We start from the raw sequence: 25,401 nt of genomic DNA, 5'->3' as shown, positions 1-25,401 counted from the left end.
AGGTACTTCGTACCATTCTTGGCAGAAGGATCGAGGTCGAGACAGATGTGGATTTACAAGAGTTTGAGGATAGAATCACGATCATCTTTCGCAAGGACGCAGATGTTACAGATGAGCAGTATGATCAGATGTATGCCACCATGCTCCTGATTGATAGAACAAAGGAACTTGAACCTACTTGGGACGCAGCTCTTCTAGATGCATTTGATCAGGTTATCCACTTAGAAGAGAGTATCAAGAATCTTCCCGAGATTCCAAGCACAGAAATCGAAGGAATCGTGACAAAATTCATTGCATATGCTAAGAAAGAGAGTTGGAAAGGGAATAAGATTCTAGATGAAAGGTTGTTACAGATGACATGACATCTTATTTCTCATTGGTTGATACCTCCTAGATTTTTGTGCCGAATTTAATATTTGGCTATGTATTTAATATTGTTCAGTAAAAAGGAGGTCATTTGTAACAAACCCTAATTAGGGTTTAGGTGTCATGATCTTGTCCATTGATTTACTTTCAATCTGGACCTTTCATTGTAACTGGGGATGCTATTTATACCCCCATTTTTCATTTCATTTGATAATAGTTAATAGTGAATAGTCAGATAAGAGTGAAATAGAGAGATTAGAGTTGTAAGCAATTTTATTTTGTAGCAAGATTGAGTCTTGAAGAGAGAAACTCAAGCAATTGTTGTATATGATGACTTGGAAATCAATAAAATATTGAAGTTATGGTGTTTTGTTGCAAATTTCTTAAGTTATCTTCATGGTTGTTGGATGTACTTGAATCACGCTCAATCAAAGTAGTTTGTTAATTTGAAAGACTAAGTGTGAGATTTGATATTTGGTAGGATTCGCAATCCAAACCACTAGCTTCTTGCTGATTGTAAGAACGCCTTGCGTGGTCGACTGGAAAACACTTTGAATCCTTAACCTTCAAGCATTTTCGTATCTAGGATATGTACCTTCATAGTAGTGTCCTTGGTCTTTGATGCATTGAACACCATTATTACCTTAGAAGATCGCACTAATTTCAATTGCGTTGTTATCTTATGGCAAAATTGAAGTTAGTTGAGTCTTGCCAAATCTCATTCACGCTAAGTCATTCATAGGGTTAGGCTAGATTAGACTTCCTTAAACCCTGTCCTTTTGCCATTTTTTGAAAGTTCCTTTTTAGATTAGTAAAATCTTTGAGCCATTGAATCCGTAAGACGCCTTGAAGGAAACAGCAAATCACATCATACCACTAAAAAGCTTGTCCACACGTGGAGACCCCACTAAAAGAACCTTGGAGTCCATCTAACTGATCCTTTTTGCAGATCTTCAGCAGTTAGAGACTATTTTCTCAAGAGAGGATAAGATGCCTGTCGGTATTTTATTCTGTGTATGATTGTGTATGAAATACACGTCAACATATACCAGGCAAAAGATTGTACTGGATTTGCTATTCTCTTTGCCATAAAAGCATAGAATGCAGATTCTTTCTGCTCAGAGTGCTATGCGACATTTGCCTTTTGTTGAGACCTTCCCTGTTTCTTTTGTTCAGAAGCCAATCGAATTCGACACTCGACTTTCATGTGACCAAACTTATGACAATAATTGCATTGAACGTTCTTCTTGTTGTTGTTGTCTCGAGAAGAATCAGAGCCTTTCAGCTGAGAAGATTGAACCTTCCCTTTGTTCTTAGTAGAAGATTTGGCAGAGAACGCTTGGTGGAGGTGGAACTGGTACTGCTTTCATAACTGTTGGCGCCACCGATCTTGCTGTAAAAGTTTGTTACAAAGATCAGAAAACTTCAAATCAACGTCAGTGGAAGTGATATTGAGCATTTCGATTAAATGCTCATAGGATTTGGGCAAACTCTTCAGAGTGATGACGACCATGTCCTCTTCCTCCATTGTGTGACCAATTGCCTCAAGTTGATCATGGATGTCCTTGATCTTTGTCAAGTGATCCTGCAGAGGTGTCCTCTCGTCCATCATAATCGAAAAGAGCATGTTCTTCAGAAAGAATGCTCTGCTCTGGTCAGAGGTTTCATGGAGACTCTTCAGAGGATCCCATATCTCCTTTGCAGTTTTGCCGGATGGTACTCGAGGTAGCTGCTCATCAGTGTTGGAGAGTTTGATGAGCATGATAGCTTCCCAGTTGCGCTCATCCCATTTGTCCCGATCCTTGCCCGTTGTAGTAGGACGTGACACGGTTCCCAAAACAACTTGATCAAGGCAACGATATTCAAAGATCGTAAGCATGCGTTGCTTCCAGGTGTTGTAATCCTTCCCAGTGAACTTCTAGTTGCTTTTGAGAATTATATTTGTCAGAGATGCCATCACGTACCCCAAGGTCGAATTGGTGAAGGGACGAACTCCAAGGGACGAAAACCAGTAGATGAAAACAAAGGGTTTTTAAAAATTTTGCAAGTCGGATTCGAAGGCAGAAAGTGAAACCCTAGCACAGTTTTCAAGGCAGAAATTTTTCTAATGACCCAACAAAATTTAACGACGACCCAGTTGAGGTTTCAAAAAACCCACCAAGAATCTACAATCGAAAAAACTTTCGCCTTGAAACAGAGGGTCAAAACCCTAGATGAAGTTGTAGAAACCCTAAGTGTAGAAAAAAATTAGAGGGTTCAAAATAAACCCTAGGCGGCTAGGCAGGAATTGAGAAAAATTGCATAAAACCCTTGTTGCCCAAAAAAAAGGTTAGAGGTTGCAGAAAAAATAACAAACAAATCCGCTGTTGTGAAAAAAAAGGAAATCGCACCAAAAACCCTTAGGAAAAAATTGAGTAGGTCGCGAAATCACATCACCCTGTCGCCAAAAGCAGAATCGCGGGCAAAAATGTCTGCGAAAAATCACGAAATTGCACAGCATGAAAAAAGCCCAGATCGCACGAATAAAAAAACACAAAATTGCGTTGAAAATCGCCGACGCACACACACAGAGGCGCGAAAAATCGCGTGGAAATGGTGAAAGAAGTCGTGTGGAAAAATCCCAACTTGGGTCGGGTCTAAAACAACGCTAAAAAAATCGTGCGTGTTTAGAGAGCTGCGAAATAAAAAACGTGGGATAGAGGGAAATCGCGGCAGGGAATAACGCGAAAAATGGCATTAAAAAAATCGAGGGTTGACAGAAAACAGACGCGGGTAGGGCAAAAAAGCCCCCGAACAGACCCACAAAAACAGACAGCGCCCAAGAAGAACAGAAACCCTAGACAGGTTTGAGGAAAATTTCAAAAAAATTAAAGTACACAGAATTTTCTAAAAAATTTGCTTACCTAGGCTTTGATACCATGTGAATAATTGAGATTCACTGGTAAAAGAACTTCAGTTATATATTAACTGGGAAAAGATTACAATTTATAGAAATACAAAAACACTGTAGATATTAATAAAGTTACCTACTTCTAACTACCTGCTACTGTAGACATTATTGACCATTAACAGTAAAGAAATATTATTCTAACATCCACATTTTCTTGTTGAGTAAATATATTGCCAAAAATGTGTTTATTCCACCTCCCATTTGGACCTTGAGATGATTCATTTTCTGCATGAATTTGACATGGCACAGCCTTGTACATTTTCAGCTTCCTTACCCCATTTTATGGTACTGGGTGTGAAATCAGGCTGTGTCATCCATTGTCTCAAATCTGAATTCCTACTGTTTCAGGGTTCTGTTAACTTTGTGGAAGCCAAGAAGAATAGATTGGTGATCAGAGTGAGTGGAGTCATGACAGCAGCATTTATCTGAATGTCAGGACTTTGCGAATTCTCGGAGACAAGCACCTGGTCTAATTTTCTGCTGTGCAGCTTTTATCTTTCCTCTTAGTGAACTATGTGAAATGTCTTTGTGATAATTGCAGACAAATAATGTTGACATAGACAATCTACTATACCAGTGCCTTTGCCACTTTGTAATTACGGTGAATGTTTTATATGAACTATCATAATAGAGAGGTTTCATTCTATAAGAAGTTTAATGTAGGACAAAACATAGATGCCTCTTTCTTTTTATTTCTGGTATTTGGAACAACAGAAATATAATAAAATATGATCAAGTAGTTTCATATAATAGGAGGAACTTTTAATTACAATAGTTTGATATTTTGTCTCAAAATAATTGAATATTATGCCATGGAATGGGTGCATACTTAAAAACCATTCAAATTTGCCTCTTTCATAAAATTAACTGATTGTAATAAAAATAAGCTAATATAAATACTGTTAGTTTGTATTTTTTTGCTTCCCAGAACCCATTGCAGTTGCATTCAAGCAGCTTAAAACTTTTGATTTGTTGGTAAGAGCGTTTACTTACTGCTTGAAGAAACTGATGCTTACGATTTTCCTCTTGTGGGTATGAGTTTGCATTTGTACATTATTAACTTCATAATCCAGAAAGAACAACATTATGAAATTATGGATTGTGGAAATCTGATATCATTATTGACTTATTTTGTATGAGCATTTTGCAATTGATGAATATTGTGATGCTTATTATCTTTTACTTGGATTTGTCACTTAGTGAACTTCAGTCAGCTCAAACTGGAAGAAAATATAATCATGGGTTTCAGAAAGGCTTCAAACTCCAATGCCCAGGTTTGACATCATAACATAATCAGAAGCTAATGAAGAAGTTCATAAAATTTTTTAAGTCTAAAGGGACTTAGAAAATATCGAGTTTGAGATAATTATGTATATCATAAATGATTTGTTTAATTATTTATTTGAATCTTGTGGATATCAAATGCTAGAACTAAAATTTTGGAGAACTTGTTAATACTTTGTTAAACAGTGTATATGTTTTTTGATCTGTTTGAGCATTTTTGAAAGCTTCGTTTGCAATTATTGACTACATTTGGTAGCTTGCAATGATGTTATCTTTAAATAAATTTGTTCAAAAGATTCATTCTATCATGTAGGAAAGAAACAACTTGCTTTGATGTCCATGAATGATCAAATCTGTTTGATGGGAGTGCAAAGCAAAACTAGTTTAAGATCTTTGATGTCCATGAATGATTAAATGAATTTGATGGGACTGTAAAGTAAAACTAGTTTAAGATACTATGAGAAAGGGTATACCAAGGAAAAAATCCACCTGTAAAATATATAAATCGTGATGATGCATCTATATGATCAAGAAAACATTTTGTACCGAGAAGGTAGAATGAAATTTTCCTAAAATATAAGCACTATCAAATAATGACTAAAAGCGGCTGGAGCTACAAAAACAACCTTAGAAGCTACCAAAAGTGAATGAAGACGATTATTATTTTTTCATAAATTGGAAATGCATTACCATTTTATGCTATGGTGAGAGGCCAGAGTACTAGACTTGCGATACTTTTCTACAAACTCATTCACAGCCTTGAATTTCATTATCAGTAACTTGACAATTTCTTTTGCTAACTTGGTCACATGCCAAATTTTAATCTTAACCTTCTTGGTTTTGACTATTGTGCAAGTGAGTTAATTGATTCTCTCTCTCTCTCTCTCTCTTGCTGTTCAATTATTCAAAAATATGCACACAAACAAGCATGCAAACGTGAGTATTGTCAAACAAGTTTGAAAGTCTTGTAAACAGTGTCCTTGAATTCATTTTTTGAAATGGTTTTTAAGTCAACCTTTGAGAGTAGGAAATAATGGATCGTGTCATGTCTGAAATAAGGATGGTATTCATTAGTCTCACCTCCAAAGTCTATTTAATTGGGGTTTGCTACCTGGTATAATGATTTTGGTTTTGATTTCTTTGGACCTTCTTTTTGCTTGGTTCTTACTCTTGGTTGAGCTAAGCTAAGAGAATCCTTGACAACCTTGGAAGAAAATTAATTTTTACCTTTATTTGCAAGGTATTTATGATTTGGAAAAGTTTTTCTTTTCCATACCTTAGTGACACCACCTTTACTCTACGTGTGTAAAATCTGATTAGGATTGTTTGAAGAACTTGTTTTCCATTTGTGTAAGCATGCTTAGGTTAAGAAAGCCATCTCACATGGCTATTGCTTTTTAATTGGGAAATTCAGCTTGAGGGGTGTCCTTTGGCATAGATAATATAACTAAGATTGTCTCTTCTATCAAATACCTAGGATTTGTACCTGCTTTTATCCATTGGGGTGTGCTAGACCCAAACTTGGATTTGGTAGTTTACTTAATTTAAAAACATAGACATTTGAATATAATAGCTTGTAACTTGTCTCTTAAGGTTTTGAAGTTAGGTCTCCACCATGAAATCCTTAATGATATGCCACTTAATCTCATCCCATTTGACATATATGGTTGCCTTGTTTTGATCTAGAGCATGATACTTTTTACATACGTGACTCCTTGATGTAGTCATTATGTTTTACACAATCTTTTTAATGATAGAGTCTCATTCAGGCTGCAACAATACTACTTTCTCAGGCTTCAATGTTCACCGATGAGTCACAAGGTGGTAGATATGGGCATGGTCTTAGTGCATGTTAATGAGATGTCTTTGGAGTTTCCAATCAATGTCCATTACACCAACAATATAGAGGGGAATAGAGAAATTTGTAATGATATTTACAAGGTTTGATTGAGAGTGATTGGGAAAGCTATGCTAATGCGGAATAGAGAAGTTTGTAATGATATTTACAAGGTTTGATTTAGAGTGATTGGGAAAGCTATGCTAATGCCTCTCATGCCAAAACTTTTTTTTACTACTATTGTTGTCTATATCCAATGATACCCCAATTGATCTAAAAATATATTTGGAGGAAAAATTCCAACGGTTTGAAATTTGGTTTAGCACAGTGCTAATGTTTTTATTTGTCTCCTATGAGATGCCATAAAAAATAACAACACATATGTTAGAACTGTTCTTCAAATTGTAAGGTGAAGCTCTCTGAGACCTAACTAAACCTAAAATAACCCTAAACTAAAACTGTAGATATATTTTACAAGTATGCATGCTATACAAGATTTCAATAGGGGTTTTTATATGAATGGAAGTTACTAACTGCCTATTTTATTTCCTTGAATGCATGTGCTGGACTGTTAACAATCAAGCTACATAGTAAGATTTTTAAATATCAAGGAGAGAACACTATTAATGGCAAACAAACAAACACGACTTCCTATTGGCTAACACTGAAACCATTATATTGTTGAAAACAAGGATTTGAAGGGAAAGCAATTTGAATAACAAAGAATTTCAAGAAGTAATAAACTAAATTACATACAAAACTACAACTTAGACAAACATGTTTTGCTAATATAGAGCTTGATTTAATTCAATTTTCTTTCAATTTACTTCATGAAATTACAGATACAAGTTCCAAAATAATTGAATAATAATTTTGGTATCATAAGCTCACCTTCAACTGGCATTAAAAGTTAATTTACTCAAAGCACATGTTTATAAGCTTTCAAAGGATTGTTTTTAGGAATTAAAAAATAATAATAATAAAATATCACAAAAATTTCCACTTTAAAGTGAACCCATCCAAAACTGCAAAAAACTGAAAAGAAAACTACTTAGTTGCCGATTTGGCTATATGGGTGCGGGTACGAGATATTTGTTTGGGTATGATGGTACGGCAAATTTTTTCCCCTTGGGTACAGGTATGACTATATATGTATATTGTATATCTATACATACATACATACATACATACATACATGCGTACATACATACATTATATTTATGTTCAAACTTCAAAACTATAACTATAAGTATAAATATAAGAAGAGTGACACTCATAAATCCATAATTGCCAATAATTACATTTTTTAAATACCTCATAATATCATATTCATAATTTGCAAAAATGATAATATTCAAGTCTCAAAATGTCATTACATAATTCAAATTCAAATTACAATTGATATTTAATATCCATATTCATCTTCATTAAAAGTATCAAGGTCAACATTTTGTTCAACTTCATTTGAACCATAATCCATTAGATTGCCACTCCCACTAGTTGTGTTTGTGTCAAGTGCAAGAGCTGCCTCATGTGTAAAGACTTGGGTAAGCTGTGCAGTTGTAGCATCTAAATCAGCACACTCAGGGGCTAGGTCCCAATTCCTTCTTGTGCCCACATTGTATTCAGGTTTCTTACGTGACAATAGCTGAAGGTCGGAGTGTATGTAGACCAAATTCTTTGCTTTTTTTGCACCCAAATGGTTGCACTTGACTGGGTGGATGAAGGAGTATGTACTCTGATTCCGCTCAGCTGAAGAAGAACTTGCAACCTGTTGAGTTTGCATACCACATTCAATATTTAATTTTATAATTTAAGAATCATAACTTAAAACATAAATTATTAAAAATAATATGTTAAGATTATATATAGCATGATAGCATTGAATGAAACAATAAAAATATAAAATACATACTTGGGAGAGAATTTTAATTGCAAGAGGCTGCAAGACAATTGAGCCTTGACCATGTACATACCACAACTCATCAGCAACTCATCCTATATTTGCCATGAAGAGTGGAAGTATCATGATTTTTTGAAGATACAAATTGGCCAAACTCGCTCAAGACAATACTTAAAATTTTTTCATCTGTATATATCTTTCTAAATGCAACCTTATAACAAGTAGCAACCTCCCCATCTCTATATGGTGCCATCCTCCTTGACAGTGCAAGTACCTCGTTGTTGTAATACATTGGCAACAAAGCAAATGCTAAGAGATGTAAGGGGGTGGTCATCTTGTTCCAACGTAATAAAGTAATTATGTAATGTTTCTATAATGGTCATTTGGTTAGTTAGTTTAAGATCTTTCCCTTTTCATGTTTAGTTTCTTTTTAGAATGTCTCCATTCGTGTTTCTATTCTCGATTGTTTCAGTTATGGAAAGATCCTCTTGTAATCTCTATTTAAGGAGTCTTCGTCTCCTTTGTTAATATACAACATCGAATTATAATTTCATGGTATCAGAGCTTCAGTTCTTTTGTGGCGAGATTTGTGGGTTTTTTGATTTTTCTCCACAAAAATCAGGGAGTTTTTATTTTTGTTTACTACTCGTGATGGCTATGAGTAAATTTTTTGAACAAATTAGGGGGTTTTGTATGATTTTCTCCTAAAAAATCATGGATGGGGTTTTCTGATTTTTCTCCGCAAAAAATTATGGAGGTTTTGCACAATTTTCTATAAAAATCGTGGTTTCTCTATTTGTTTTTTGCACGATTTTTTCACACAAAAATCGTGGGTTCTTTCTTTGTTGGAGAGTTTTTTGATTTTTCCCACAAAAAATCATGAAGGGTGTTGCGCTATTTTTTGGGTCTTCTGATTGTTTTCACAAAAAATCATGTAAGGGTGTTTTTGGGTTTTCTGATTTTTTCTCCAAAAAAGATCATGATGGGTTTTTGCATGGTTTTGAAAAGCTGATTTCGATGTCTCTAGATAAAGGAAGCGATGGCTTTTGTTACCCAACATCTTGTTGGAAGGATTGTGGTAAACTTAGTCTATTCTAGAAGTTTTGCAGAACCAGGGAGGGCCTCAGCAGTAGGCTCATGTCGCACAACGTTCTGAGAGGGGGGCAACCTTCTATGCATTTGTGATCAAATGAACTACAGATTATGTCACATCTTCTATAAGATAGCTAGTAGAATGACCATTAAGGGAGGGTATTAAAGTAATTATGTAATATTTCTATAATGGTCATTTGGTTACTTAGTTTAGGATCTTTCCTTTTTCATGTTTAGTTTCTTTTTAAAATGTCTCTTTTTGTGTTTCTATTCTCGATCGTTTTCATTATGGAAAGATTCTCCTATAATCTCTATTTTAGGAGGCCTTGTCTCCTTTGTTAATATACAACATCGAATTATAATCACAACGGTCATCGATAATTTGATGAAATATTAGGAATATTGGAGCAGCAATCCTTGTTTGCCAAATTATCAAAATGTGAGTTGGTATGGAAGAAATTTTATACTCAGGACACAAAATCAATGCTCAAGGGGTAAAGGTGGACAAAGAAAAGATTGAGACAATTCAAAACTGGCCAAAACCTAGGATTCTAACACATCTTAGAGGATTCTTGGGCTTATGCAATTACTATCGAAGGTTTGTAAAATGATTATCGAAGATAACAACACCATTAACTGATTTAACCAAGAAGGGAGCATTTAAATGGAGTGAGGAGGCACAAGCAGCTTTTGAGAAGCTCAAAGAAGTAAAGAGTTCCTGCCCCGTATTGACAATAACAGATTTCTCCTCACTATTCGAGTTATATTGTGACGCATCAGGGGAAGGCATTGGGGTTGTGTTAATGCAAAATAAACACCCCATAGCCTTTGAAAGTAGGAAACTCAAAGACATAGAAAGGTCATATTTAGTCTACGATAAGGAGATGCTAGCTACTGTTAGTGTAGGTTTTTTATATATATTTTTACTACACATTATTAAGCATACTTAGGTTATATTAGGATGGTTAGTGTTGTGACCGCATCACACATCGTCCCATCAAGATGGTGACCCCCTTTTTTTTAGGTTTTGCCCTCTCTAGGAGTAGTCTCTCTATGCTCTTTTCTAGTGAATGGAGTGGTGTAGGTCATTAAAGCGTTGCAAGAATGATTCGATGATGGACTTGAGGATTGAACAAACCGAGTAGAGTCAAGTGAGATAGCTAGGTGAAGAGTCAGTCATGAAGTTGTGTACCTTGTCCCAACTTGAGAGCAAATTTTTTTGTTAAGACCCTGTCCGTGCTAAGGACCTGGAGTGAATTTCCTACCTTGACCCTGTACCTTGTTGAGGTTCCGGAGCGAACTTGTTCCTTGTCCTTCGAAAGGTCCCAGAGCGAATTTTCTCCATAGGTGTTCTTAAAGGTCGAATTGATGATGCTTTCATGAGGAAAGATTTGAAAACCTAAGGCTAAAATCAACTAAGTGGAAGACAATTGAAGAAGCCGGATAAAGGATCAACTCCAAGTTGCGTACCTTGTTAAGGTCCTAGAGCAAACTTGTTTCGAGACCTTCCTAAGGGTCCAAAGTGAACTCTGTCCTTGGAGCAGTCCTAGAGCGAATGTCCTTGCTAAGGACATAGAGCGAAATTCTTACCTTGACCTTGTCCTTCCAAAGGATCTAGAGCGAAATTTTCTTGTCCTTGCTAAGGGTCTAGAGTGAACTTGAATATGTGTACCTTGGAGAAGTCTTAGAGTGAGCTTTGTCTAGAGTCATGTGTGTACCTTCCAAAGAACAGAGAACAAATTTTATTTTAGGTCTTGTCCTTGCCAAGGTCAGAGAGCGAATTTTATCATGTCCCTACCAAGGTCGTAGAGCGAATTATTTCCAATTGATGTACCTCTCGAAGGTCTTGGAGCGAATTGCAATACAAGTTCATGTACCTTGGAAAGAACATAGAGCAAATTTCATTTTTGAGTCCTGTCCTTCCAAAGGACCTAGAGCGAAATTCTTATCAAGAGTCTTGTCCTTGCTAAGGACATGGATCGAGTTTTTTCCTTTGACCTTGTCCTTCCAAAGGACATAGAGCGAACTTTTTTTCAAGGTCGTGTACCTTAGTAAGGTTCAAGAGCGATTTTCATTTAGGTCTTGTCCTTGCTAAGGACATGGAGCGAACTATTTACCTTGACCTTGTCCTTGCTAAGGACATAGAGCGAAATTCTTACCTTGACCTTGTCCTTCCTAAGGTCCTAAGAGCGAATCATATGTGTACCTTGTTTAGGACCCAAAGTGAAATTCATCAAAAGCAAACATTTTGGCGCCAAGATCAATTCAAAATTCGAATTGCTAAAAGAACTCTAATGTGTTAAGTCGGCCAGCATGAGGAAGACAATTTGTTGTTTTATTTTTGCTAGATTAAGTTGGCCTTAGCTCCAAAAGTTGTGACTCTACCTTAAATCGCATATATAAGAGAAGTCAAAAGGATCATTTTAATATCAATTCAAAACACAATTCTGCTCCAAAAGCGAATTTTGCCAGCAGGTCAGCAAATTTCTCCAATCGAGCAGTGAACTTCATCAAGCATCAGCAATTATAAAGGGTGAATTTCATCACTGAATGCAGGTCTGGTCTTTTCAAAAAGGGGAATTTATCATTTGAAGATCAGGTTGAAGCGAATATATTCAGCTAGGAGCCTACCATACAGCGAATTCACATTGGACAGCCCTGATTTGCCTTAGACATCAGAATTGCATTCCAAACAGTGATTTCATTAAGTAGTGTCAGTCATTTAATTGAAAGGAAATCATTGAAATCAGGGGTAAGGACTGCATTTAAGATAAAAAATCAGGTCTGATTAGAGGCACAATATTTTAATTCACTCAAGTTAGGATGCATGTATAGAGTTAGATCAGTCTTATTGAGCATTTGAATAGAGTCATTAAAGTGTAGGACTGATTTAAACCAGTATTTCTTCTTCATTTTAAGGTTTTGCAAGCCTAAAGTTTATAATTTTCATAACCTTACCAAGAACCTAACTTGAACATTTTTAATAGGTGAATGATGGTAGTGCCCAGGGCAAGTGGATCTACCTCCTGGCAGGCTCTCATCAAAGAAGATCAGAAGAATGATGACTTGGAGACCAAGATTACATCCCCGTGGAGCAACATTGGAGATACAAATCTTGGGAACTTCAATGTGAAGAAGTTTCGTGAGACACCATACATTGGCAAACCATCACCGATAGCTAAGAGGATAATAGAAAGCGGCATCATCAAGGCAGCCGGCTTCCCTCCTACTGTTAGATGTCATGAACTAATGATTGAGTGCGCCAAACAGTATGATTCACACTCAAGGACAATTGTGGTCGAAGATGGAACCGTTCTTGCTTACCTATCAGAAACAACTATAAGTGAAGCTTTCCACCTACTAGAACAAAGAGACATGATCTATAGAAGCTTGGAAGGAGCTAAGTCAATTTATGAAGATGATCTTGATGCATGCCTAGTAGTCATCAATAGGGATTGGTTGCAAAAGAGTAGACCTCGCCTGAACAAGATACCTAATGGGCCACACCGAATTGACTTCCAAGAGGAATTCAGGGATTTGATCACCTTGTTTGGTCGAGTTATAGGTGTTCCTCAAGCCTTTTTTTTTGATAAATGAATGATCTTCTTCATACAAATAATCATCCAAGGGAAAGGAATAATCAATTGGGCAAGAATCATTAGTAATAGCCTAGATGTACAATTGAGAAGGTTAGTTCTGACTAAGTCATTCCATATGAGCTCATATGTCATGTATTCCCTAGCAAGGAATTATGAATATGCAAGACTACCACATAGAGGCAAAGTTGGAAGGAGGCCCGGAGAGATAAGGGTTTGTGATTCCTATGAAATATTGCATCACCCACCTAAGCAACACTATAGATTGGTCAATGATACTTTCACAATGCACATCACTAGGATCCTACAAGGTGGAATCCATCAGAGGTTGTCACTGGAGGCACAAGTACTTGTCAAACAATACGGTGCATGGTTCATACAATTTCCTAAATTCACATACATAAGGATCCAAGGATGTCCTTCTCCTCCTTATATGTTGCCACGTTATCCCACATACAGGATAGTACTTCTTGAGGTGGCAAGACAATTGTTATCTTGTACCAAGTCATTGAGATACAAACATGGAGGTGTTAATACTAATTCCATTTCACTTGGGAACTCAATAGAAGTTTGTCCTTCCCTTCAAGCAGCTGAAAGTGCCGAGCCAGAGTTCTCTTTATTTGTTTACATCATTTTCTTCTAGATATAACTTTGATCCCTATGGTAATGTAGAAGAAATGGCTGGAAGAAAGCATAAACATGTGTTTCAAGTAGGAGACTTTTGGATGAACGCACAAGATGACTTCGAGATAAAGAAGAAGATGCATTCACGACTACCTCTTGATCTCATCGGGAAATGCAAAGTCTATAGAGTGGTCGATCAAGCACAAAATAGTGGTAGATATATCCAATCTACCTATGAGATGGAAGATAAAAAAAGTAAAGATTAATTGGAATGAAAAGGAAGTCACGGATTTGAGGGAATTGATGAATCAAGTCTTAACTTGCACACATAGATGGGTAGTTATTCAACATCAAAATTTGAAGGAGCAAGATGTAACAATGACATTCAATTTGGAGACAAGGACAAAAGAAGGAGAAAGGGCAAGTGGAAGTGAGAGCACTTCTCATTCTAAAGGATCAAAGAGAAAGAATGAACAAGGAAAGAAAGAGACATCAAAGAAGAAGCAAAAGACAAATTCTGACCAGCCTTCTAGTGCTTCTTCTAGGCATGAAAGAGAAATAAATCAAGGCAAGGATCAAAGGATAGATGAGAACATGGTCCATGAGGTGGATGAATCAATGGAGTCCACAATACAAAATGACATGAATGATAGACAAGATAATGGAAAGATGCCATGAGAATCATCAAATCCGGCCCTTCATATCCAGATTTGTGATGGTGAGGAACAAGGAGATAATAATGAAGTAACTTCCCCTCCCAGAAATGAGCCATTGGCAGAAGAAGTGCAAGTAAAAGAAGGAAGATCTATCCCTGACTGGCTAAAGGAAAGACTTGCCAAGGAAGTAATAGTGGAAGAAGAAGAACAAGCGTTTGATTTGGAGAGTCTTCTAAATGGACCTCAAGAAGTCATTGAGAAGAAGAAATCTTCAAAGATGTCTAAAGTAATAAAAGACAATACAGGCTCCAGGAAGATACGGATTGCCACCCCAGCAGTAGATAAATATGAGGATGAGATTATGGCAAATGAATATGATTTGGAGACATTTGACTTAGGTCCACTTACTTTTGAACAAGCCATGGAGGAAGCAACCGATTTAGTGAAGGCAGTCATTAGAAGCTAAAGGCCGAAATAGAGAAAGAACAAAAGGTTAGAAAATGAGGTAAATGCATGGAGGAGCTATTTCCATCAATTCAAGGAACCGCTAAGGCATCATGACCCAACAAACACACCCCCACTAATGCTTCCTTATGAATTAGTAAATCATATGGAGAAGATAGCAAACTCAACACAACTTCTAGATGCACGGGTCAACAAATCCTTCATAATGGCTAACGAGTTTGTAAGAAATATGATGAAAATACTTGGTAGAGCCATTCAAGTTCTTGATATAGTTCATAACCTCATGGTGACAGTTGATGCCTTCACTCATACTAAGGATGTCACCATTCCAGTATTGCAAGCAATAAGGAAAATACCTAGACAGATACTGGCACAAGAGGGGATAATTAGAAAGGAATCAACTCCTAATCTGTTACAGTGGTCGACTTTGCTTCAAATGAAGAAACTCCTTTTTGAGGACGTTAGTAACAGATGTAGTCAAGTTGAAGATACCGTCTATCCTATTCATGACAAGATAATTGAGGTGATGTGCGTTATTCTTGAGAAAAGGGCAGAAATTGAAATAGATGTGGACATTCAAGAATTGGAGGGCAGGATAAAAGTCATCTTTCAGGGAGAAGGTGGACTAACCACAGAAAAACAATTGGATTGTATGTATACCACTATGTTCCTTATTGATAAGACAAAAGAACTTGAGCATGGATGGGAGATAACGCTTCTTGCAGCCTTTGATGAAGTGATCCACCTAGAAGAGTGAATGAAGAATCTACCTGAGTTTCCAATTTTTGAAGTTGAGAGTATGACGTCTAGATTCATTGAATATGTCAGAAAAGAAAAGGAAAAAGGCAACAAAGTTCTAGAAGAAAGTTTGTTATGATCCCACTTGGCGTTCCATTTTCCTATTGGAGGATGCTTCCTCGATTTTCGTCCCAACACGCTATTTTCTCATTGGTTGTTTCATGATGATGATTATCTAGATAGGGTTTTCATTTGATCAAACCCTAATTAGGGTTTAGGTGGCAAAATTTTGGCCCTTGATCTTCATTTGATCTCGGCCCTTCATTGTATTTGGGAGTCTTATATAAGCTCCACTCATTTCATTTGTAATTGTTAATAATAATAGGGATAGCAATAGCAATAGAGTAGAAGAGAATAGAAGAGAGTAATAGTGCTAGAATAGTGGCAAGAGAAAGACTTGAAGAATTGTTGTTGTTTGGCTATTGGATCAATAAAAAACATTGAAGTTATGGTGTTTTTGCTCAATCCTTGAAGCTTATTGCATGGTTCTTTTATCTTCTCAAGCCAATCTTTTGAGGATAGTTTAAGCATTAGATTATATAATGGAATGTTGCACTTGATATATTGTGAAGCTTGTTATCCATACCACTAGCTTTCTTGCTGATTGTAAGCGAGCCTTGTGTGGTCAACTGGAACTCTTGAAATTGTTTAAGTTCGATTATTGCTCGATCATTGATATACATTCAACTAATGGTGTCTATGATTAGTAATGATTTGAAAATCCCTAAACATCCTTAGAAGATTGCACTAGTTCTAGTGGAGTTGTTAATGTATGGCGATGCTATAAATAGTTGAGTTTCACTTGTGTCATTTCTTCATCCATTCATTTTTTATAATCATTTAGTAGTCTTAGGAAGAGACTTCATTGCATATCATCTGCCAATCACTTCATGAAATCTTTTCGAACCATAAATGCCCCCTAGATGAAACAACAATCACAGCAACCAACGAAGCTTATCCACACGTAGTGACCCTACATTCATGAACCTTGGAGTCTTCTCAAGTGATCCTTGAGCTAATCTTCAGCATTTGAGAGATTTTGTTTAAGAGAGGATAAGATACTCTTGGGTATTTTATTCTGTGTTCGCATGTGCATAAAAAACACATCAACAGTTAGTATGAGGACATGTGGCATAATCCTACAATCACATGTGTCATTCACACCCACATTTGGGTAGTTGAATGTTACACCCTCATTTGGATTTATCAGCCACCTCCCCATAACCATTTGTTTGTCTTTACCCGAGTTAGTGTAACCATGCATTTGGCATTTTCCGAGTAGGCACAACTCCCACCTAATTTTGTTATTTGGGAGTTATTATCCCTCTTGGAATTATATGCTCATATTTTTCTATATAATGAGCACTCACTTCTCCCTTAGGAGTCAATTCAGATGACTTCATATCAACTCAGTCAGTTCAAGGGAGTGCTGATCCATATTGTATCATTTGGAGTGTGATAATATCATTATTTTCTTATTGCACCATATTCCAGCATTTCATCCTCTCTGTTGCTCTTATGTAGAAGGTTGATCTTGGTGTTGTAGGTGATCCTGGGAGATTGAGTCCATCAGTGACTCCAACATGGTATCGGAGCTTCCAGATTTGCAAGCCTCTTCTCGAATTTGGGAGAAATTTAGTAGTGAGATTTTGCTGGGTGCATTTTCAGCTAAAAAAGACATCACCATTGAGACTAGAAGGCTGAACAGACAAAATTTGATATAAGATACTCTATATTTTGCTGAAAGTCAGATTGATGGCAAAAATCAGGCCCCCCACATAGTACGGTATGTATTTAAAGAAAAAAATATTTTTTTCTATGTTTGAAAAAAATATATATATTATTAATATTGTTAAAAAAAAAAGTGAAAGCAAATCTTGCACATGTATCTTTCATTCATCTAAAACACTTAAAGCAAATTCTATTCTATTTTTATTTTTCTTTTCAATATTAAGTTCTCTCATAGAAGGATGAAGAAACAAGCAAATGCTCCAAAACTCAATAAGTCACCAACACTTAAATGATTTTATGAATTTCTGCAACATCGAGCAACAATTCTTTAAAGCTCTTCTAATCGATCCTTTACAAATGAAATGGATTGAGCTAATATAGAGCTCTCAATTACAATGAATGGCCAAGATTAAATCAAAATCGAGGGCCCATATTTTGCCATCTAAACCCTAACTAGGGTTTTCTACAAAAAACCTAATCTTTTTGCAAATTATTAAATATCAACCAATGGGAATGTGACATCCATTTGGCACATAATATGAGGAAAAATCCTCCAATAAGAAAAATGACACCACATAGGATCATAACAAACTATCTTCTAGAATCTTGTTGCCCTTATCCTTTCAACAATGAATCTGGACGTCATGAATTCAATCTCAGTTATTGGAACTATAGGTAGGTTCTTCAATTGTTCTTCCATGTAATTGACTTTTTCTAAAGCTGTGGCAAAAGCTGTCTCCCATCCTGGCCCAAAATTTGTAGTTTTGTTGGCAAGTATTGCGAATGAGTGTAGATCATCCAACTGCTTCTCAGAAGGTGATTTGTCTGCTCCAAAGAATATGATCTTCACTCGTTCAACTAGCTGATCGACATCTATGTGAATTCCTTCATTCATCTCCTTCTCAAGAATGATCTCAGCTACCTCTATGATCTTTTCATGTATCAAGTTTATTGCTTCATCGACTTGGGTGCATCCACTACTAATATCCTCAAAGATGACCTTCCTCATGTGAAGCAAGTTACACCACTGTTGGAAATCAGGCGATTTCCCATCTTTCAATAGTCCTTCGTTCACCAATGTCTTCTTTGACATCTTCTTCATTGCTTGCAATATAGGCATAGTAAAGTCTTTGGTGAAAACGAAAGTAGCATAAGCTGCCATGAGGACATGAGTTCTTTCAAGAACACTTAAAGTGCTGCCAAATATCTTCACTAGTTCTCTTATGAATGCATTCACCCTTTTGAAAGTCTTGTTTATCCAAGTATCCATCAGGTGTGCCGAAGATTTCATCCTTTTTAGATTGCCAATTGAGTTTGGAGGAAGCAAAGGTGGTGGTGTAGTTGAAGAATCATATTGCCTCAATGGTTGCTTTAATTGCTGGAAGTAGTTCTTCCATGCGTTCACTTGTCTTTCCAATTTCTTATTCTTTTCTACTTCAAACTTCAGCATGTCATGGACTGTTTTCTCCTTATTGTTCATGTCTTCCAATGTTTGATCAGTGGTAGGAGCTAAATCAATAGTCTCCAAGTCATATTCCTTTGCTGTGATCTTGCCTTCGGGCTTATCTAATCTTGGAGTGGCAATCTGTATTATTCGAGATCTTGTACCATCTCTTGTCATCTTTGACTTTTTCACCAACAGTCTCTTGAGTTTTGTCTAGGAAGTTGTCTATATCGATAGGATCTTCTTCTGCTACTATCACTTCCTTGGTTAATCTCTCCCTAAGCCATGTAGGGATAGCTTATTTCTCTTCTCCTACTTGCACTTCATTTAGCTGCTGATCTTCTTGGGGATGAGATGTTACTTCTTGATCTTCATCCTCAAAATTTACATGTACATCATTGCTTGCCTTATCATCTACTGGCTTAGGTGGGATTGAATAGTCTTGACCTATTGATTGCTTACCCTTATCTGTCCTTTTGCCCCTCCTGTTTTGTACTGTAGATTCCATGGATTCATTCACTCCATGATCAATGCTTTCCCTTGGCTAATGATTTTCTTGGGCAATAGCTTGTTTCATTTCTACTTCATACACTAAAGAGGTACTGGTAGAAGGGCAACCTCAACTTGATTTGTGTTTCTTGTTTTGAGGCTCTTCATTGTGATGTTCCTTCCTCTCAGGCTTTCATTTTCTATATCATCACTGAAAGATTCTATCTCTCCCATCAATTCAAAGGTCAACTGGGTATCTTGACTCTTTAATTTCTGGATTTCGACGTCTACCCATTGTTTTGTATATGCAAAGATTGGCTTCAATATATCTTTCAAGTTGGTTATCTCTATATCAATCCAATTGACCTTCACCTCTTTATCTTTCTCTTGTTCATATATTGGGTGGAGGTGTCTTCCATTGTCTTGTGCTTGATTTGGAATCTCAAAGACCTTGCATACCTCGACAATGTCGATAGGTAGGCTTGAGCACATTCTTTGTCTTATCTATGCATTTATGAAATGATCTTCTAATTGTAACTTGTGCTTTCTTCCACTAGATCTCTTGATATTGCCGTAGGGATCAAAGCTATCTTTGGAAAAGTATGGAATAAGGAGAGATTTCAATTCCTCTTCTACCTTCTCTACTACTTGCAAAGATGGACACACTTCCAACAATTGTCCTAATGAAATAGGAAATCTAATTCTAGTCTTGTGTCTATTCTTTTGTGCTTTGTTGTATGCCACCAGTTGCCTTACCAACTCAAGCAATACTAGCTTGTCGTTATGATATCTAGGTAGCATGTAGGGCGGACAAGAGCATCCGTGTATCCTTATGTAGGTGAACTCTTGGAAACTGGGTAAACCAAGCATCAAACTTCTCTATTAGCTCATTTGCTTGTGGGGATTGTCTTTGATGAATACCACCTTGCAAAGTTCGCGTTATATGCATTATGAAGGCATCATTTACTCTTCTGTAATGTGATTTGCTAGGGTGATGTAGCTCTGTATATGATTCACATGCTCTCAATTCTCCAACTCGCATACTGATTGGACCTCTATAAGTTAATCTTGTGTATTCGTGAGCTTTGGCTAGTGAATAAATGATTTATGAACTCACGTAGAATGTTCTAGTTCGTGCAAGTGTCTTGAGCTGTATATCAATGTTATTGCTTATAATCCTTGCACAATTGATCCTCTCTTTTCCAGTTGATATGATCTCCATGAAATAGAACATCCAATTCTCAAACTGAGATGCTTGAGGGGCTCCCATGACTATGTTAAGCATAGTGATTAAGTCACTTAATTGTTCCTTGAAATCAATCTTGTGGAGCTTGGTGGGTAACTTAGATATGCCAGACGTGCTCTTCAATAACCAATACTTGTTGATTATGCCAAGGCATTTGTCATGATCATCATCATAGAATGCTTGCGTTGCTTCCTTGCTTTTGTAGATCATGCCACTGAATTCAGGTATGTGGAAAGTTTCACTGATAGTTGTCTTAGATAGATAGGCAAGTTCTCTACCATCAGGTGCATTATCATCCTTTTGCTCACATCATAGTGCTTAACACACTCAACGATCAACTCATTGCATTGCATAGCTGGAAGGAAGCTTGCTGCTTTCACTACCCCACTCTTGATCATCATCTTTGAATATCCGAAAGGCTTGGTGGTGTACAAAAGTCCTTGAAGCTTCTTCATGTTGATTTGGCCAAGGTTGGTTGTCACCTACATTGCCCCAAAAGGATGTAATCTTTGATTCCGTTGCCTCTCCTTTTGAATCTTCCTTGATGAGAGCCTGCCGTGCTCTTGCCATGCTCTACTTGTGAGATTTGTTCAAGTTAGGGTGGTGATATGACTTTAATGCTTATAACATCTAAAAAATGCATCTAGGTTAATAATGCGCCCTTGAGAGTGTATAGAATCATTAAAATCCTAATGAATTACTAAAACCCTAGGCTTGTCTAGAACCTAAAAATTACCATCTAAGTCAATGAATTACGCTTTGAAGTGTACTTAGATGATCAAAATGCAATGAACAAAGCATCCTATCATCAAAATCATGTAAAAACAATAAGCAAGAAGCTGTATTAGGGCTAAACCAAGATCTGATTTTTAAGAAAAATGATCAGATAAACTTATTTCAGACCTGCAAATCGCTTTCAAACAGACTGGTAATTTCAAATTGATCTATCTTTTGGCAAAATTGCCCCCCTATATCAATGCGCTCTTGATGTCAAATGCTGGAGTTTGTCAAATTGCTGATGTAAAGTCACTGTTTTCTCCAAATCTGCTATCTCCAATGGTGAATTTGATGTTGATCAATGAAGAATTTGCTGTTGTTCAATTCACTGATACCTAACAGGCATAATGTCGCTGCTATCAGTGACAGATTCGCCAGTCTCCCTCACAAAGAATAACTCATTAATTAAATCTTCATGATACGTGGCTCCCTCTGTAGCTGGAAAGGCAGGCTCCCTCTGAAGTTGAAATGTCAAGTTCTCACTGAAGCTGAAATGTTAGGCTTCCTCAAGCTCCCTTTGAAGTTGAAATGCCAGGCTTTCTCTAAAGCTGAAGTGTCAAGCTCCCTCTGAATGCTAATTCGTCCTCTGCGAAGAAATGCAAGCAATCTTCCTTCCTTGAATGCAATCTCTGATTCGTCCATATTTAGCATGTCATAGACGCTTGCTGATATCATCCAAAACATGACTACCATATTCCTTATGACCCGCCGACTTTCTCCAGCAACAACCAATATTCCTTGGAAGCTTCTCCAGTCATGTCCCGCAGGCTAGAAAAGTAGCATGAATCTCTAATGCATTTAATATGGATATATGTCGTTCAAGGATATAATATTTCCTTAACATCGCAGCTCATCCAACTGTATGTCTATGATTCCCTTCAGATTTCATAGATCTGAAACATAGTCGAAAATCCACGGCAATCGATGATCTCTATGTTTGAACTTCACGGGAACCACCATACACGATCTAGACTGGAACACAAAGATTTGAAGTATCTTTCCACAGGTGTCTCAACCATGCCACAAATGAGTCTTGCGCTGAAAATAAATGGATGCTTCGGAAGAAACCAAATCAATATATTCTTGCTGCTTTGATTTCCACGGCTTGCACCACCTCACAGTCTACCCACGCAGATCCTCAAGTCTCGCAAATACTTGACCTTCAGCTGCTCCCGTGGAACGTTTGCAATGGAAGAATCAATGCAAACAATGGTCACAATCTCCTAGCCACCACTTCTATTTCAATGTCACTAAGTGCACAACGATTTTATCTTCAAGGACACAGTGACCGTTGTAGCCGGCGACCATTTGGCATGGTCCTTGCCAATACCCTTCCTGGCTATGGCACAAAGCTTCAATTCTTGACCGCGTCGAAGTTTAACTGTGATTATGCCGCTCTGTTCGGTCAGGTCGTAGTCGCCGGTAGCACGGTTGGCGACATCAACGAGAACGACTTGTTGATCAGAGGACATGAGGTCTAAGATAGTGACATCGAGGGTTTGGTCACTATTGTATTTGGCGAGGAGGGTGAATTCAACAGAGCAGTTATCGCACTGCACGTCGCCATCACACCGGTCGCAGTCACACGAGAAGCTCATCTCTATTGCGCGCTTGGAGGTGAGCGGGATGAGGCCCAACTTGTGTGCGATGAATTTGTCATTGAGCACTGACGAATTGTTCTCGATTTCCACTAGGTCTATGGTGATCGTCGGCACCTCTGCAATCATCACTCACCGTGGGGCTTTCACGATGCTCACATCTGTGTTCCGCAACTCGAATTTCAAGTAATCGACTTTTGCGTGCACTTAGATTTCTTAGTCTGCAAATTATTTTGATTGAACTCCCTCAAAAGAACAGGATCTACCTTCAAGCAGTTAGGCTCTATAGAAGGAACCTCGCTCTGATACCATGTTGATTTTATGGTAGTGCTCGTTAATCACAGGCAAACATCAGATCTATTGCCTTCCCAACCATAGACGATAAGCTCTTATCGTCACCCCCGAGTGCACTATATGTCCTTCATGTTCTTGAATTCATTGCTATTGATGCAATCATGACCTTGCATATATATGAATCAATACCTCCTAATAGATCTCAAGTCGGCCATATACTTTTGGCGCCAAGGATAGGGTCATACCAATAGAGTACAAGTTACATATGAGTCTCCCTTAGTTGCAAGTTACATTAACTTAATCACAAGTTACACACATGTGGTTCGCCCAAATAGGGCCTGCCCCAAATTAGACTCATACAACTGAGATATCCAAATGTCCAGGTCGACAGGCCACTTGGCATTTTGTGCACTAGGTCGGCCCTAGAAGGGATCCGACCTAGCTACACAACAACAAAGGAAGGTTGTTTTAACCGGCAGCAGTAAGACGAGCAAATACTGCATATCCATAGCATAGAATCTCTTCCTTTCTCATTTGGAAGATAGGGTATGAAAAACGTAAGACACAATATATATTTAGTATGATCTGCATACCGAAAATTACTTCTAATTATCATATTCTTCCTTTCACAACTGAGAATGAAGGAATGCGTTCAACCCTTTTTTTTACTGATAAAATACTTAATTCTCAGTCGAACAGAAATAACATATTCGCGATCGTTTTTCTTCCATATTTCGAAATCTCAAAAAGAAAGAATGGCTGCATAATGCCCTTCTAGGCTTGGAAGAAAGAACATGGCCTGGCAATTAGAAGAAGAATTCGAAGAGTCTTCTTGAGCTACTTTTACTACCGAATGTTCTTCAAGCTCTTATGGTAGACGCCAACTAACCTTCACGTCTTTTCCAACCCCTGTTGCTGGTAGGTTCTCAAGAGAACTCAAAATGTATACGCAGAACTTGCAGAGACCTTTTAAAAAAGAAAAAAAAATCAAGCTGTTGAAAAGTATTTCGTCGCTTTCTCCAAAACCACTATCAACTTTTACGATATGAGGCGATTAACTTCATTTCCCAAAAGATCACGCCAATTTCATTCCTTTTTCCTTGAGGGAGAATTTATTAATCACATCAAAATGACTTCCCTCTCATAATCTTCTAGAAGAATCGCCTTCTAATATTTTGGCTTAATTTCTTTTTTAATTTGAATGAATTTTAAACCAAATAAAAGCATGCTGTGTTTTATTTTGCTAGTACGGATGCTTTTACTAATTAATGTTTTAATATATTAAATAACAATAAGCCTTTAATAAAATGTAAGTTCATATAAATGAATTTGTTTATATATTTGGTGCTAATGAAAATTACATTAGACTTGCCCAAGAATCTTGGCATCCAATAAGAATTTATAAAAGACCATAACAAAGGATTCGTCAAAATATTTAATATCAATATCATACCATAAAAGGGTGTGAATTAATATTTATATTTTTATACATATATATTATATGCGTATTTCTCTATACAAACACTTATATGTATGTATTCATTAATGTCCTGGATACATACATATACATACTTATATATGAGAGTATATGTATATAATATGTATATATAGTAATATATACATGTATAAATTATTTTAACGCATAAGCGATAAAAACAATTAAATTCCTTAATAAAATAATAATAATTAACTTGGAATCCAATCTACGACTTAGAGTTGTGAAACCCTAAAAACTCCTATTAAGACCAAATTAGGGTTACTGGACACGACAGGTTGACAAAAGACATAGTCAACATGAGACAACCTGACTCAACTTACGGTTAGGGTTTCTAGATGGCATGAGCTCTCTTTCATTACCTCCCGACTTGATGATACTTCCCCTCCCTTCTCGGAGGACGATGAACTCTTGCATACACTTGGCCAATTCAAACAATTCGCTTGAACTCTTGTTTTAACTCCGACATTTCAAAAATATTATCAACAACAACAAAACATTTTAAATGTCATCATGTTGAATATCAAAACATCAATTTAAAAGTTGTGAATCAACATTCTAGTACATTGAGCACAAATACCATCTAGGGCATCATCCCTCAATTATAACATGAACATCTAGGGCATCATCACTCAATAATAAGATGAAACACCTATGGCATGATTAACATCGCGTAAATATAGCATAAAACAACTATGGCACAAATAACATGGCGTAAATGTAGCATAATAACAACTAGGGCACAAATGGGATGTA

The 25,401-nt window shown here is 36.9% G+C and overlaps 1 protein-coding gene and 1 pseudogene across 3 annotated transcripts in view; one reads left to right on the top strand and one right to left on the bottom strand.

Annotated features, from left to right (window-relative positions):
* LOC131032019 (B3 domain-containing transcription repressor VAL2) overlaps positions 1-25,401 on the top strand; it is a 200,353-nt gene that overhangs the window by 121,297 nt on the left and 53,655 nt on the right. For all 3 annotated transcript variants that reach the window (XM_059212159.1, XM_057962905.2, XM_057962904.2), the window contains one exon: positions 4,517-4,590. In XM_059212159.1, the coding sequence (XP_059068142.1) occupies positions 4,517-4,590 (74 nt within the window). The remainder of the gene's footprint in view (positions 1-4,516; positions 4,591-25,401) is intronic.
* On the bottom strand, positions 21,730-23,684 carry LOC131032029 (DNA-directed RNA polymerases II, IV and V subunit 3-like; annotated as a pseudogene).

Source organism: Cryptomeria japonica, chromosome 10 (assembly GCF_030272615.1).
Source record: "Cryptomeria japonica chromosome 10, Sugi_1.0, whole genome shotgun sequence".
NCBI classification, from domain to species: Eukaryota; Viridiplantae; Streptophyta; class Pinopsida; order Cupressales; family Cupressaceae; genus Cryptomeria; species Cryptomeria japonica.
This window is presented reverse-complemented; position numbering and strand designations above follow the sequence as displayed.